The following is a 15,235-nucleotide window of genomic DNA, read 5'->3' as shown; positions in this document are numbered from 1 at the left end:
GTGCATGTCGTGTTGGGATGATATTGTATGTAATGCATGGTATTTGCACTAAATCAGTCAGGGTTGAATACTTTTTTGGAGTAAACAAATGAATGAGTGTTTTCTCATTGTGTGTGTGCCTGTGTGCGTACATGTGTGTGTGAATGTAGATCCTAACTGGATAGAGCCGGAAGTGACTACAGATCGCTTGGACTTCAGGCATCACAACTACAAAGAGATGAGAAAAGTACTGAACACGCATACTGTGAATGGGTTTCTCACATACCCAGATAATGTGTAGAGATGTGTGTTTTCCCGTCTTTTGTTGTATAACGAAACTTTTCCTCACAAGATTATATTATCTGGCTGCAATTATTAACCCCTTCATGCAGAGCCATATTAACAACGTTTTATTGTTACCAAAATCATAATAACCCTCAGAAATGCCAAAGCAATGCTGGTTTTGATTTGGTTCAGATTTTTCAGCAAACAGTGAGTCGGATCGCCAGTGATCCCCTCTGCATGAAAGGGCTGCTTGTCCTTTTGGGAATAAGGCCGTAGTAAAATGGTTAGAGAGTTGGTTTTGGGATCAAAGCGTTTCAGGTTTAAATCCCACCCTTATAGGAGGAATGTGTGTGGTATCCTTACACCTTCATCCCTGCCTGAAGTGCCCACAAGGCACCCTAAGCCCACCCTAAGCTCTACGGATTGTAACCAATATCCTGTACCTAAATAAAATAGCAGCAAGCGCCTTTGGATACAATCGTCAGCTAAGTGTAAAAAAAATTAAATAATATCATGTCCATTTGTGTGGTCTTCAGCTGATGAAGGAGGTCCATGATATGTGTCCAGACATCACTCGCATCTACACCATTGGGAAGAGCTACACCGGCTTAAAAATGTACGTCATGGAGATCTCAGACAACCCCGGGAAACATGAGCTAGGTAATCTGTCCAGGTATCTTGCCATGTCCATCAAGTAATGTGTAGTTGATACATGTCCGTTTCAGAAAGCTGGGAGAAATTGTGCAAATGTGAACTTCAGCAAGTAGGAACATGTAAGAGGTGTTCCCCATAGTGAGTAGACCAAGTCAATCGAAAGAGAACTGAATGAGCTTTATTTGCACATTTTAAAAAAATCCTGTTGCTGGAGAGCTGGGTCCATTCTATCTATCTACACGTAGAGTATGTATTGCCTTTAATATGATAAAGCAATAACGTGTTTGGAAGTGAGTAATCGTAGTAGTAGAAAGAGGAGAGAGAGAGAGAGAGAGAGAGAGAGAGAGAGAGAGAGAGAGTTGCTATTAAGTACAGCGGAAGATCAGCTTTGAACCTGTCTCCCGAATGTTGTGTCTGAGACACCACATACTGTATATAGTACCTACTATAATTTGTCATGTCTTCGATGGAATATCCCACCCTCATTGAGGTAGTTTGTTGCTATTATCGCATCATAACCATGAGGCCTTCTTCTTAGGCCATATCGTACACTCTGATGAGGACAAAGTTAGGAGTTCAGTTTAAGAACCGCTTTCAGCATCACTCTCGTGTCACCGTCAGTCACAAAGGAACCGTTTTCGACAGGATGCTGATGTACCAACAGCCAGCCACATGAAAGCAGAGAGAGGTTCTGCTGTGGATTTTATGAATGCCAGAAGCTGACTAGTAACAGCTGTGGTGTAGAGCGTTGAGGGAAAAAAAGGCAGAGGGGCTCTTCTCTTCAATGGTGGATGTGTAGTAGAGCATTGCATGCTGTGACCTCTATGGCTTTGCTTGTGTTAGGAGATATCATGTGTATAAATACTGTCTAAATAAACTAAATAGATGTGATGCTGTCTTTTTGATGAGGACCGTGACCATTCCTTAAACCTAAACCTAAATCTTAACTAATATTATGTGAGCTACTTGTGCTTATGTTATTGCTCTAATACATACACGCTTGCAGACGTGTACGCAAAAACACTCAATCACATAAGGGTACACCCATGCGCACAGCCTCACAACATACGCACGCACGCACGCATGCACGCACGCACGCGCGCGCACACACACACACACACACACTTAAAAGTTGTTGACTTAAAAGAGGCCCTCTTCTCCTCCCCTTTCGCAGATTCTCTTGTGATCTCCAATTCCTCTCTTAGCCAAAATTAGGAAAAAACATTGTTTAAAAGAATACATTAGAGGGAAGAAACGTTTTGTTCTATTCTGCTGATTTCCTCTATGTTTGCCTGCTTTTCTGGTTTTCGTTTAACTGGTGTTCTTCTTAGTGTTTTTCTAAAAACAAAAAGACTGATTTGAATCAGATCCCCATTGGTTATGCCGCTATGTCCTCTGGTGGAATGGCGAGGGGATGAAATTACAACTGAGCAGGAAGGAGGGGCTGGGACTGAAGCAAGAGGGGGAGCGAAAGAGAATAATTCTTTGTTTATATATAGTCGTGTGGAAAGACTTTTGGTGCTTGTGAAGGATTCTGTCAAACAATGACATGAATCGTTTTTTTGTTATGCCGATTAGGCTCTCACAGTTCTGCTCTTGAGATTTGATGTACAGTATTTGCCTGTTAAATGACCATAGTATGCCTTATGGGTCCTTACCCTTTTATTATTTTATATTCCATTATCGTTATTGTTATTATTGTACCCTTATTGTGTTTTTCTTCAATGTTATAAATGTTTCCTTGAAATCTTTGGCTATTTTTTGCACTCTGTTTCCTTTCTCTTTCTTTCTTTCTTTCTTTCTTTCTTTCTTTCTTTCTTTCTTTCTTTCTTTCTTTCTTCCTTCCTTCCTTCCTTCCTTCCATCCCTCCACCAGGTGAGCCGGAGTTCCGCTACGTGGCAGGTATGCATGGCAATGAGGTGGTGGGTCGGGAGCTGGTGCTGAACCTGATGCAGTACATGTGCCGCGAGTACAAGAAGAAGAACCCGCGCATCGTACGGCTGGTGCAGCTCACGCGCATACACCTGCTGCCCTCCATGAACCCTGATGGATACGAGATGGCCTATGCAAAGGTGCGACCATAACTTATATTTATACTTTACTATGTAATTCCATAGTGTAGTACTATAATAATAATTAAGTCTTTTCAACGACTTTAACAATACTTTACTGAGTAATATTAATCATCATAAGCCTCCCAACGCCCCATTGACCTCATCACAAGCCTGCCAACGCCCTCTTAGTATTCAAAAAATAAAATGGACTAATGGCCCGAAATGCTAAATATTAAGCACCGCCCCCTCTCAACTGTATCCTTCCCAACACCCCACTACTAGGGCTCCTCAACACCATTCCCCCAGCTGAAAGCTGTAATAGTCGTTGAAAAGACATTACCACTATGGCACCACACAGTGCCTTCAGTAATGCATTAACCCCTTAGCGCAGAGCCTATGTTATAACCTTACTGTCACCAAAATGGCTATGTCTTAATCTGTTACGCTCTCTGTGCTGTCATAGCAATGTTGTTATGATGTAGTTGAGTATTTTCAGTAAATAGTGAACAGGCCTGCTGGCGACCCCATCTACAGTAAGAGGCTACGACTTGGTCACCAATTTATAAGAGGGGCCATGTATTTACAGGCTGGACCATTTTCTATTTTCTTTTTTTTCTTTCTGTAAAATACATGCACAGTGCAATGAAACCTATTGTATGACTGACAACATGAATAACAGGCTACTATGTACAATTAAGTAGTAAAAAGGTGGGTCTTAGACAGGCTGACACAATTTGAGGAAATACTGTATATCCGTATATCTAATATTGTATATATATGTTTCTATGTCTTTGTGTGGAGACTTTCGTCTAACATAGTGCAATGTGGATTTAATTCCATTATGTCCATGGCCGTGACAAGCGATATATCCTTGGGACAAAGTAGATACAGTATACAGTGGAATATACACATTCAAACTGAGGCTGAATCAATGAATTCAAGAGATGTGAATGAACCTTTTGCTGAAGGAGTAGTCTGAGGATGAGCTTGTCACTCCCAGGGTTCCGAGCTGGCGGGTTGGGCTGAGGGTCGCTATAGCTACGAGTATATCGACATGGCCCACAACTTTGCTGATCTGAACAACATCATGTGGGACGAGAAGGAGCTGGCGGAGGACAAGAGTAAAGTCAGCAACCACTACATTCCCATCCCCGAGTACTACACATGGGAGAACGCCACGGTAAGGTACTTGACACCTCCCACATACTGGAGTGAAACACCCCACAAACACCCTTACGTATAAACCATCACACACCGCACAGTATATTGTATGCATATAGTAGAATAATCAAGTTAAAATATTGTGTACGTGTTGTACGGGGTGCTGTGGCACACAGCGCACTAATAAGCACATACCATATATGGGCAGCATTATCCAAGGGGGACCCAGGTTGGAGTGTAGTGGGGGGCATTTCCCAACCCTACCCCATCTCTCTCGTCCCATTATTTTCCTGTCTCTCTCGGAACCCTGCTAACCAAATAAGGACAAAAACACCAAAAGTATTTGAAGGTGCACGGTGGAGGATGGTGGCCACAGTAGGTATTGCAACTATGCTGCTTACTGTGCTGTGTGAGCAAAAATGAGCAGCAGGAATTCTGGAAACAAACTAAAAATATAGCACAGTGCACCTTTTAGAGAAGTGCTCATTATAAGTGCAGACTACAGTAAGATGATGGTTTTGTTAGTCAGAAACAAACTATTTGTTTATAGCAAAGCTGTAAACACCCGCTGCTGTGATGTTAGTAATTAGTGACGATGACTGGAGTCCTGGACCCCATCTGGGAGTTATCTTCATTTGTGTCTGCAAATAAGTGTCTTTGGACGCTGAAGGGAAAAACCAAAAGGTAAATGGAATTGTTCCTGTTGGAATGTGGGGCCACATTCTTCCTACTGCTTTTAGATTCAAATCTGTGACCTTGCTATCCCTACACCAACTTTTCTGCCATTAGAGCCTAGCTGTTTTACACAACTGGTGATAAATAAAGCCTTTGAAGTTTCATATTCAACTACTGCTCTGCTCCATGAATACAAATGAAAAGTTCCTCAGACCTTCAGTTTGCTACTGTTGGGGTTTCGGGAACATCTAAAAGTTCTGTGAGGAACTTTAAGTGATTACAGATTCCTCTGAGAACTTTCAGGGGTTCCCCCATAGTGGTATACCACTAAAGGTTCTTTGAGAAACTTATTTTTTACAGTGTGGAGGTATCTGTAATGGTTCTCTGGGGAACTGTGGGGTTCTTCCTTGAACTAATTTGTCACCCACAAGTTCCCAGAACTTCCTAGAACTCTCTTGAGGAACTTCGGTAACACTTTATTTTAGGGACGCATCTATTAGCACTAATACATACAATGTGCCTATATAAGTAACTTGTAAGGCATGTACAAAGCAAAATCAAACATTTGTTAGGCATGTATTTGCAAATGTCTTGTTCATGTACAATAAGGGATTTATTACCAATTTAACCTTAGTAAGGCCCTAGTAGGCCTTAGCGTTTGCTTAGTACTGTACATGCCTTACAAGTTACTTATGCAGGCATTAACATTGTATGTATTAGTGCTTATAGATGTATTCCTAAAATAAAGTGTTACCGGAACTTCAAATATTTACACTACTACTCTACTGGTACTCTACTTGACTCTTAATACGACTTATACATAGAGTACTGCTACTCTACTGGTCCTGAGATGTGAGCAGTGATTCTACTCTTCTCCGCTACTTTTCTACTTCACTGCTGCTCTATATTAGTCCTCTACTCCAGGGTTTCCCAGACTGGGGGAGGTGCGCGACATGCCACAAGGGGGTGCGCGAGGTGAATAGTGCAATGGCTGAGATATGTGTTTTTGTAAAGAATGAATTAACATTATGTAGTTTATAATTGTCTGGTGAGTTGTATGCTGGAAGGGTCCTTCTGAAGTGTAATTTATAACTCCTACACTTTTCAGGCAACAAGTCCCATTGTACTGATGGCAGAAAAAAAACTCTATTGGTGTATTGGAAATGAGGATTGCCCAAAATGTGCGGCTGTGCAACATTCGCTTAGGGGGTGCACAAACCACATTGAAATGTAAAAGGGGCGCAGGAGGAAAAGTTTGGGAACCAATGCTCTACTCCATCACTACTCTACTGTCACTCCACTAGATAGCTCCTGAGATGCAAGCAGCGATTCTACAGGTACTCCTCTGCTGCTACTCCACTTTACCTTTACTCGGACTATCCCTCCCTCCACTAGATAGCTCCTAGATAGTCGTGAGTAGAGTAGAACCACTGCTAGATGGCTCCTGAGCAGTGATTCTACCAGAGAGAGGAGAGAGAGAGAATCCCCCTTTAGGCAGACCTAGGCAGACCTAAGGACTGTTCTATTCAATGCTAGGAGTATTATGACACGCCCCTTTAGGCAGACCGGAACCTGGTCATGTCAGGTGCCCATAGCAACCTATTACATTGGCATATCTCTATATACTTAAAGAATCTCTGATGCAAGCAGTGATTCTACTCCTCTGCTGCTACTCTACTTTACCTTTACTCAGGCTATCCCTCCCTCCACTAGATAGCTCCTAGATAGTCGTGAGTAGGGTTGGGTATCGCAGCCATGTCCCCGCATCGATTCGATTTCGATTCTTAGGACTTTGTATTGATTAATCACAATTCAATTTGATTAGATTCGATTCATTCCAAATTGATTCAACCCGTTCCCTTCTTGGTGCCAGGATTTCCCCCAAAAGATGCTGTTGTCTATTTTAATATAAAAATGTCAAAGGGCTGTGGCTTGACAGTGTTAACAGATTACTAATTTGTAATAAGTAGGCCTAGACCTAATTGACTAATACCTACTTGGTATTTTCCATAGACCTAAATTAAACAAAAAGAACAAAAAGAAAAAGAACCAAAAAAATCGATTTTGTGCCCTGTGAATCGATTATGTGAATTTCGATTCGATTCGATCGATTATCGATTAACTCGATTATTTTACCCAGCCCTAGTCTTGAGTAGAGTAGAACCACTGCTAGATAGCTCCTAGAGCAGTGTTTCTCAACCTTTTTTAAGGCGAGGCACCCTTTCAATTCATGAAAAATGTCAAGGCACCCCAAACCAACAAGCCGTAACATGGCATTGCATCCGATACCACACAAGCTTAGAAAAGTAACACATTTGGAGACGTCACGCGACCTACGTTTGAAGTTACAGCTGACTGGGGCGACCTATATTTACTTTATCGTGCGTAAATGGCAGATGAAAGATTCCACTGACTAGCATTAACTTATCAATTTAGACAAATATGTATTATATTACATAATTTATTTATCAGCCACGTTTCCGCAGCTCCCCAGGGTGCCCCGGCACCCCTGTTGAGAAACACTGGCCTAGATAGTCGTGAGTAGAGTAGAACCACTGCTAGATGGCTCCTGAGCAGTGATTCTACTCTTCTTCTACTGCAGGGGTGGGGAACCTTTTTCCTTCGAAAGGCCTCTTCAAATTCATCCAAGGGCTGTAAAAGTCCTCAGAGGGCCATACTATGAACACAAACCAGGATTTTCCCCTTCATTTTAGGCCTATATTGAAGGCAGCCACCTTTAAAAGAAGCACCACCTTCTCTAGGTTCCCTGAATATGAATTAATTGTATTGCAAATGCATTTTCTAAGATTCCTTTACAAAATATGTCATATTTCATGTGAAGCTGAATAACATTGAAATTATAATGGGGGCCAGATAAAACGGCCTCAAGGGCCGCAAACGGCCTTCAAAACATAGGTTCCCCACCCCTGTCCTACTACCTACTAGGGCAGTCATGGGTGAGCGGTTAGGGCGTCAGACTTGCATCCCAGAGGTTGCCGGTTCGACTCCCGACCCGCCAGGTTGGTGGGGGGAGTAATCAACCAGTGCTCTCCCCCATCCTCCTCCATGACTGAGGTACCCTGAGCATGGTACCGTCCCACCGCACTGCTCACCATGGGGCGCCACTAAGGGCTGCCCCCTTGCACGGGTGAGGCATAAATGCAATTTCGTTGTGTGCAGTGTGCAGTGTTCACTTGTGTGCTGTGGAGTGCTGTGTCACAATGACAATGGGAGTTGGAGTTCCCCAGTTGTTTCCCAGAGTTGGAGTTTCACTTTCACTTTCACTACTACCACAAGGGACCACAATGGAAATAAGTCTTGGGTCTGTTTATTCCTTTCAATGTATGGTTACTGTTACTATAATGTTTTTACATCTAAAGAGTAGACTAAATAAATTAGTTAATTCATTAATTCATTCTACTACTCTACCAGAGATTCTTTAAGTATATAGAGGTATGGTTAGGTTAGGTTAGGTTTCTTTATTAGTCTCCATGAAGGAGAAATTTGCTTTGGCAGGGAGACAGGGAGGTTTCAGCATCATAAAACACATAGAATACATAAGACACATGACACCAACACAGAGAAACAAACAACAGTACAACTGTAAAACGCCAACATAATAGGTTTCTATGGGCACCTAATGTGACCAGGTTCCGGTCTGCCTAAAAGGGCATGTCATAATGCTCCTAGCATTGAATAGAACAGTCCTTAGGTCTGCCTAGGTCTGCCTAAAGGGGGATTCCCCCCCCTCCTCCTTGCAATAATAAAACCCGGAAACAATGGGCCAATGGAACCTCTCTCTCTCTCTACTCTCTCTGACTCTACTTCACCTTTGCTCTTCTCCACTGTATGGTTACTGTTACTATAATGTTTTTACATCTAATAGAGTAGACTAAATAAATTAGTTAATTCATTAATTCATTCTACTACTCTACTTCACCTTTGCTCTTCTCCACTACAACTCCACCAGATAGCTCCAGAGACGCGCGCGGTCATCAGCTGGATGCAGGCGATCCCCTTCGTGCTGAGTGCCAACATGCACGGCGGGGAGCTGGTGGTGACGTACCCGTACGACTGCACGCGCGACTGGATTCCACGCGAGGACACGCCCACCCCGGATAACGACTTCTTCCGCTGGCTGGCCACGGCCTACGCCTCCACCAACCGCGCCATGGCCGACCCCGACCGACGGATCTGCCACTACGAGGACTTCCAGAGCCAGCACAACAACATCATCAACGGAGCAGACTGGCACACGCTACCAGGCAGTATGTATAGACCTTGGGTCAAGCAGCTGATACGGTATCAATCAATCATTTGCCCCACTCTCTCTCCCCACTCATTTCCTATCTCTGCTTCACTGTCCTCTCAAAAATAAATTCAAAAAACCCCCTAAAACAACATTTTTTGAAAAGCATCTGATGCTTCTATGGCACACCTTTCCTGGCAGTGCATATAGATCTAGGCCACTACAGTAATATGACTGTATATTATAGACTTCAATGGGGCCGATTGGCACACCTTACCAGGGAATGTGTAGACCTTGGGCAGAGGAGCTGACGGTTCAATTCAATGGCTGCGATACACAATACAATATGGGGTGTCATAATTTCAGGGGAGACGTATATAAATCCACATAGATTATTGACAACACTGTGGAGAAACAAATTGCTGTAAGAGTGGAGTCAAATGTCAGTGTGAAATCTTAGAAGTATTATACTTACGGCTGTAGTTTTACTGTGTATGTACACTTCAATGGGACTGACTGGAGCACATTATCAGGCAGCACTCTATGTATATGCCTCTGGCTGAGCAACAATAGACATACAGTAGATGTATTTGACATATTTCAGATTAATGGGTCCTTTGAAAATGCATCTAAATGGGAACAACATTGAATAGCGTACACTTCAACGGTTCCTTTTAAAGTGCATGAATGTAACAACAACGTGTAGTGTTGTATAGCCCAGTGTTTCTCAACCTTTTTTTAGGCAAGGCACCCTTTCAATTCATGAAAAATTTCAAGGCAGAAAAACCAACAAGCCGTAACATGGCATCGCATCCGATACCACACAAGCTTAGAAAAGTAACACATTTGGAGACGACACACGACCTACGTTCGAAGTTGCAGCTTACTGGGGTGACCTAAATTTAGTTTATTGTGCGTAAATGGCAGATGAAAGATTCCACTGACTAGCATTAACTTATGAATTTAGACAAATATGTATTATATTACATAATTTATTCATCAGCCACTTTTCCGCGGCACCCCAGGGTGCCCCGGCACCCCTGTTGAGAAACACTGGTAAAGCCTACTTACACTGTGCATACCTAGTGTGCGACGAACAGTACCCTTAAGACAGTATGTAATCTGTACTGTATGTAAATGCATAACATCACATTTATAAACTTAATTACAATTGGTAGGCCTACATCCACAGTGAAAGCGAGAGCTGAGCCAAAACTTTAGTTGGACTCCCCTATATACGTTGTAGAATGCTCTGCCAGCGAGAAGCCCAACATTTCAGTAGTAGCTTTCAACTGATACATTTTCATAAAAATATTGCCGTTTGGTTTTGTTATAGACTGTGAATTTCACATATATGTTTCAAACACACCTCTTCTGACAACAATCAGTATAGATTTAGTTACAAATTTAGCCTAAACGTTACCCTTTAATGATGTACTGACACTGTAAAGGCCACCACACATTGCTTCAGACAGTGTCGGTTCTGACCATTTCAGATACCCGTGGCACACTTTTTTTCGGCATAAAGCATAGCATAGCATCAGGTGGATTCAACAGTGGATTCAAATGGCTGACAAAAATACTACTCAATCATAATCAACAGCCGACATCAGGGGACATCAGCGCTGGTATGCGGTGTTGTATTAAAGACAATTAAATTGAATGTTGGCAGAGCAATGCCCGGCACTTTGGCGGAACCGATGTCAGAGTACACAACACATAACACATTACACTTTTTCTGTAATACAAATGCATACATGTTTTTTTCTCTCTGCCTCTGTGTGTGTGTGTGTGTGTGTGTGTGTGTGTGTGTGTGTGTGTGTGTGTGTGTGTGTGTGTGTGTGTGTGTGTGTGTGTGTGTGTGTGTGTGTGTGTGTGTGTGTGTGTGTGTGTGTGTGTGTGTAGGCATGAATGACTTCAGTTATCTGCACACCAACTGCTTTGAGGTGACGGTGGAGTTGTCGTGCGATAAATTCCCTCACGAGAGTGAACTTCCTATGGAGTGGGAGAATAACAAAGAGTCCCTGCAAATATACATGGAGCAGGTAACACACACACACACACAGAATTAATCACTGGCATAATCTTAGTGACAAAATCATAGAAGTGTAAATAAATTCATGAGTACTACATTTAGTAAGTACTAATGTGCAAATACTAGTGCATGATATTCGATAATTGTTACACTAGTTATTCCAGTGAGTGTGTTATTCCACTGTACATAATGAGTACCTAATGAAGCGTTTTACTTTTCTATTCCCTTTACTACTTCTACTTCTACATACCTGTACACCTCTGTGAAATCATGCTATCCAAAACCACAGAGCAGTTTAACCAATAAACCAAGAGTCTACTTTAAATGTATACTGTCATATTTCAAATCCAATCCCTAATTGTGTGAAATCTGCTTATCCTAATCATGTAGGAACAACACTGTCTATCTCAGTCTATTAATAACATGAGTCACCAATGGGCATGTCTGTGTGTGTGTGTGTGTGTGTGTGTGTGTGTGTGTGTGTGTGTGTGTGTGTAAGTGTGTACGTGTGATTCATGTCTAAGAGATTAATGAGATTAATCTGTTGGTTCCAGGTGCACAGGGGAATTAAAGGGGTTGTGCGAGACAGAGAGACCAAGGCTGCGATTGCAGACGCAGTCATCAAAGTGAGGGATCTGGACCATGACGTGCGAACTGGTGAGTGTGTGCATTTGCGTGTGCATTTGCGTGTGTGTGTGTGTGTGTGTGTGTGTGTGTGTGTGTGTGTGTGTGTGTGTGTGTGTGTGTGTGTGTGTGTGTGTGTGTGTGTCAGAGAGAGAGAGTGAGAGATGAAGCTGAAGCTGGAGACAAAACATGCTTGTTGTCTCAAAGGTTTTGCAAGCCCTTCCAAACCAAACATGGGCAATAGTCACAAACATCTCACAACAACCACACCGCTCCGCATGCAGCAACTGCTTTGTGCGTCTCCTTCTTTTCTCTTCTGAAGATCCCACTGGGCTTTCTTTGAGCTGAGCCAGCTGGAATTCAGTTCTGCTGAGTTGGCGAGAGAGAAAAAAACCCAGGACCTTGGCAAAGTGCTCGCTGTGCTGTGTCATCCAACAGTCTCAGGCTGGACAGACCACACACCATCAATTCTTGTGTACTTGAACTCTTGTGCAAGTACATTCATGTAAGCTACATCCAAGTAACCCACTATAGGATCTGCTGTGGATGGAAGATCTGGAGGTCTAGAACAGAATAACGTGCTCAGGCTGTTACGGACTTGGGCAATATTGCAGATTTCTTGCGAAAAAAGAGAAATCGGAATGACTTCCAGATGTAAAGCATAGCCAAGCTGTGAGAACTGCTACATCATGTACTGTATGAGTTTAGACATGTCCAACTCTCCGAGTGGAATAATTTATGCTGCCACTCGTTAATTTGGCTGCAATACAGTACATGGAGGAGGAATGTGAAGACTTTATAATGTTTTTTGGGGGCTTTAACACCATCATTAATCTGACAGGACAGTGAGATAGACGGGAAAGGAGTAGGGAGAGAGAGATGGGGAAGGATCAGAGAACGACCTCGGGCCAGAATCGAACCCGGTCCCCTGTGTAATGGTACGGTCAGGGTGTGATTTGTAGGGGAGGTGGGGGGGTGGTGGGTGGTTGGGGATTGTGCCCCTTCTGGTTTTGATATTGACACTTTTCTACATACTTTTAATCACAGCTTAATGAAATTCCATTGTTATTGCTTAAAATCTTAAACATATCCCCCCTTCTGGTTTTCTGACAAATCGCACCCTGGGTACGGTGCACTAGCCCACTGACTGAGCCACGTCGACCCTGAAATGTGAAAACCAAACCTGACCTAATTTTCCCCATAAGGACACATTTCGGCAGCCGTCCAACTTCTTATAACAAAACAGAAAAATCGCAGCTTGACATGTGGTGAGAGACACTGCCTCTGCATCGTGTCTCAGCCGTCATTGAATGGTTGTCTAAACATATCAGGTGAAATTGAGGTAACAGTGTCAAGGAGTCGAAAGCTATTACCGTCTTGTCAACCTGCGTAAATGTACACATACAACATGTGTGACTTGGTATTAAAACTGAGCTGAAGGGTGTCATTCTCCATTTATGTCTCCCATAAGACATAAAGTTAGAAATAGCTGTTTTTTCCAATTTTTTCCCATTTCCAATTCATTATGACATACAGTAAGTGCTGGAAAGGGGGATGCGGTGGTGCATTTGCATCCCCACTTTTGGGCTCCCTAAATGGGGATTTCTCAACTGGTACTGCAGACAAATGAGTGGAGTGCAGCAGCAGTAACATTGATAAGAAATAAAGAATGAAGAAAAAGACAAACCACCACTTTAAAACTCATTGTGGCGCCCTTGCATTATGAGTAATAAAACACAATCACGCCAACTGTTCCAAGCCGGGTTTCAGGCGTTATGTTCATCCCCACTACTTTTAAAGTACAGTATGTTCTGCCTGAGCCTATTATGATAGGCAATGGTAAAACATAGCCCAGCGAGGTACCACGCACTGATGAAGGCTTGATAGCCGAAACGCGTTTGCTTTTTGGACATGGTGGTAATATAAATAAATAATGAGACTGCCGATTTTTCTTCCTTAAGTTGATACATTTTATCTCGCACCCAAAGACTTTCGTTTTTCCAAGAAGTTGAGCGCGTCCTTTGCCAAAACTTAAGGTCTGCACACTGACTTCCTTTAGGTAGCAGCCTATAACAATATGCTCACTCTGTGTCTCTCTCCTCTCTATATAGCCTCTGCCAGACTTCTGACAGGGCTTCTAAAATCTTTAGCCCTGTTTTATCAAGTATATTGGCTACCTGAGCCTATTGTGACTATGTAGACTACATTCTCATGCCCGATTTCAGGCACCCAGTGCCTCAGATGATCCTATGTGGTTGTTGTATTTGTCTGAAGAGTCCTGCAAAAACAGCTGAAATGTGCTTTAGCCATCAGGAATAAACTGTAAGAATAAACTGTTCCTTTAGTACCTATGACCTCTTTCCTCTATCCACAGCCGCTCTTGGAGACTTCTGGCGCCTGCTGAACCCCGGTGAGTACGTGGTGACGGCGTGGGCCGCGGGCTACCTGCCCTCCACCAGGAGGTGCCACGTGGGCATGGAGGCTCGGCCCACCCTGTGCAGCTTCGTGCTGGCCAAGACGCCCCAGCACCGGGCCCTGGAGGCGCGGGCGTCCACCAAGAAGGGGGCCCCCAAGAGGGTGGTGAAGGACAGGCCGCTGGTGCAGAGGGACGAGCAGGTGAAGAAGCTGCGGGCCACCACCAAAATCCTCAACCAGCGCAGGATGAAGCAGCAAGCGCAGGCCAGCAGGAAACAATGGAGAAGATAAAATGACCACATGCTCCTCCTGACAAAGAGATGAAAACGACTGCAGAGAATGTGATGCTTCTCTGTGACATCGAAATGCAGGAGTGGAAAGGTCTGGCTTTAGGAAGTGAAAGGCCTTGCGTAGTATCTTTTTTTGGAGGGAGAATGGAACCCGCTTCTCCACGCTTACGCCAAATCCCATTTCTAATCTCTACCCCCTCCCCTACCCCTTCCCCCTTCAAACGGAGCAATGAGGGGCAGGCCTAGGGCTTGAAATGCAACCCTTATGAATCGGGACACCCCTTCAACAATCACAGGACACTGATAACATTCAAAAGCCCTCTGTGGTAACTTAAACCAACTAATATTGTTTGTAATTATTCCAGCCAAGTTAACGAACCACTAAAACATTCATTCAGGGTTCAAACAAAAAAAAAGAACGAATTGGTGCTGTAATCCTGAATCGTGAATTTGTTTCATTCATTCACTAAACAAATGTGTTCCAATTACCACACCTCTTCGAACAGGAAGATAAGTCTTATTAAGACAGTGAGTGACAACCAGTCCATCCAAAATAAGAAAATAGAACAATCACTGCATGGTAGGATGCCTACTTCCTAAAGCTGGACTTTCCCACGTCTGCATAAATGTAATGTGTACATACGTAGCTATAATGTCTGGAGTTCTTCTTTAACTCAACCGATGAGCGAGACAAAGGAGCTGGCCTCTTCCTACAGTAGAGTGATGTGTGATGAATGTAGTACCTCTGTTTGATCATTCTCTGTAAAAGTGTCAATAAAATACTTTGTTCATTACAAAAAAATCTTATGTCCTT

General features: G+C 43.2%; 1 protein-coding gene across 1 annotated transcript in view; it reads left to right on the top strand.

The window, feature by feature from the left end:
* Window positions 1–15,194, top strand: part of cpxm1a (carboxypeptidase X (M14 family), member 1a) — a 20,436-nt gene extending 5,242 nt beyond the window's left edge. The window contains exons 6-13 of the mRNA XM_063183574.1: window positions 150–226; window positions 801–924; window positions 2,794–2,990; window positions 3,973–4,152; window positions 8,779–9,076; window positions 10,963–11,102; window positions 11,647–11,749; window positions 14,091–15,194. Coding sequence (XP_063039644.1) covers window positions 150–226; window positions 801–924; window positions 2,794–2,990; window positions 3,973–4,152; window positions 8,779–9,076; window positions 10,963–11,102; window positions 11,647–11,749; window positions 14,091–14,422 — 1,451 coding nt within the window. The 3' untranslated portion in view covers window positions 14,423–15,194. The remainder of the gene's footprint in view (window positions 1–149; window positions 227–800; window positions 925–2,793; window positions 2,991–3,972; window positions 4,153–8,778; window positions 9,077–10,962; window positions 11,103–11,646; window positions 11,750–14,090) is intronic.
* The last annotated feature ends 41 nt before the right edge of the window (window positions 15,195–15,235 follow it).

This window comes from Engraulis encrasicolus, chromosome 19 (genome assembly GCF_034702125.1).
Source record: "Engraulis encrasicolus isolate BLACKSEA-1 chromosome 19, IST_EnEncr_1.0, whole genome shotgun sequence".
In the NCBI taxonomy this organism is placed as follows: Eukaryota; Metazoa; Chordata; class Actinopteri; order Clupeiformes; family Engraulidae; genus Engraulis; species Engraulis encrasicolus.
This window is presented reverse-complemented; position numbering and strand designations above follow the sequence as displayed.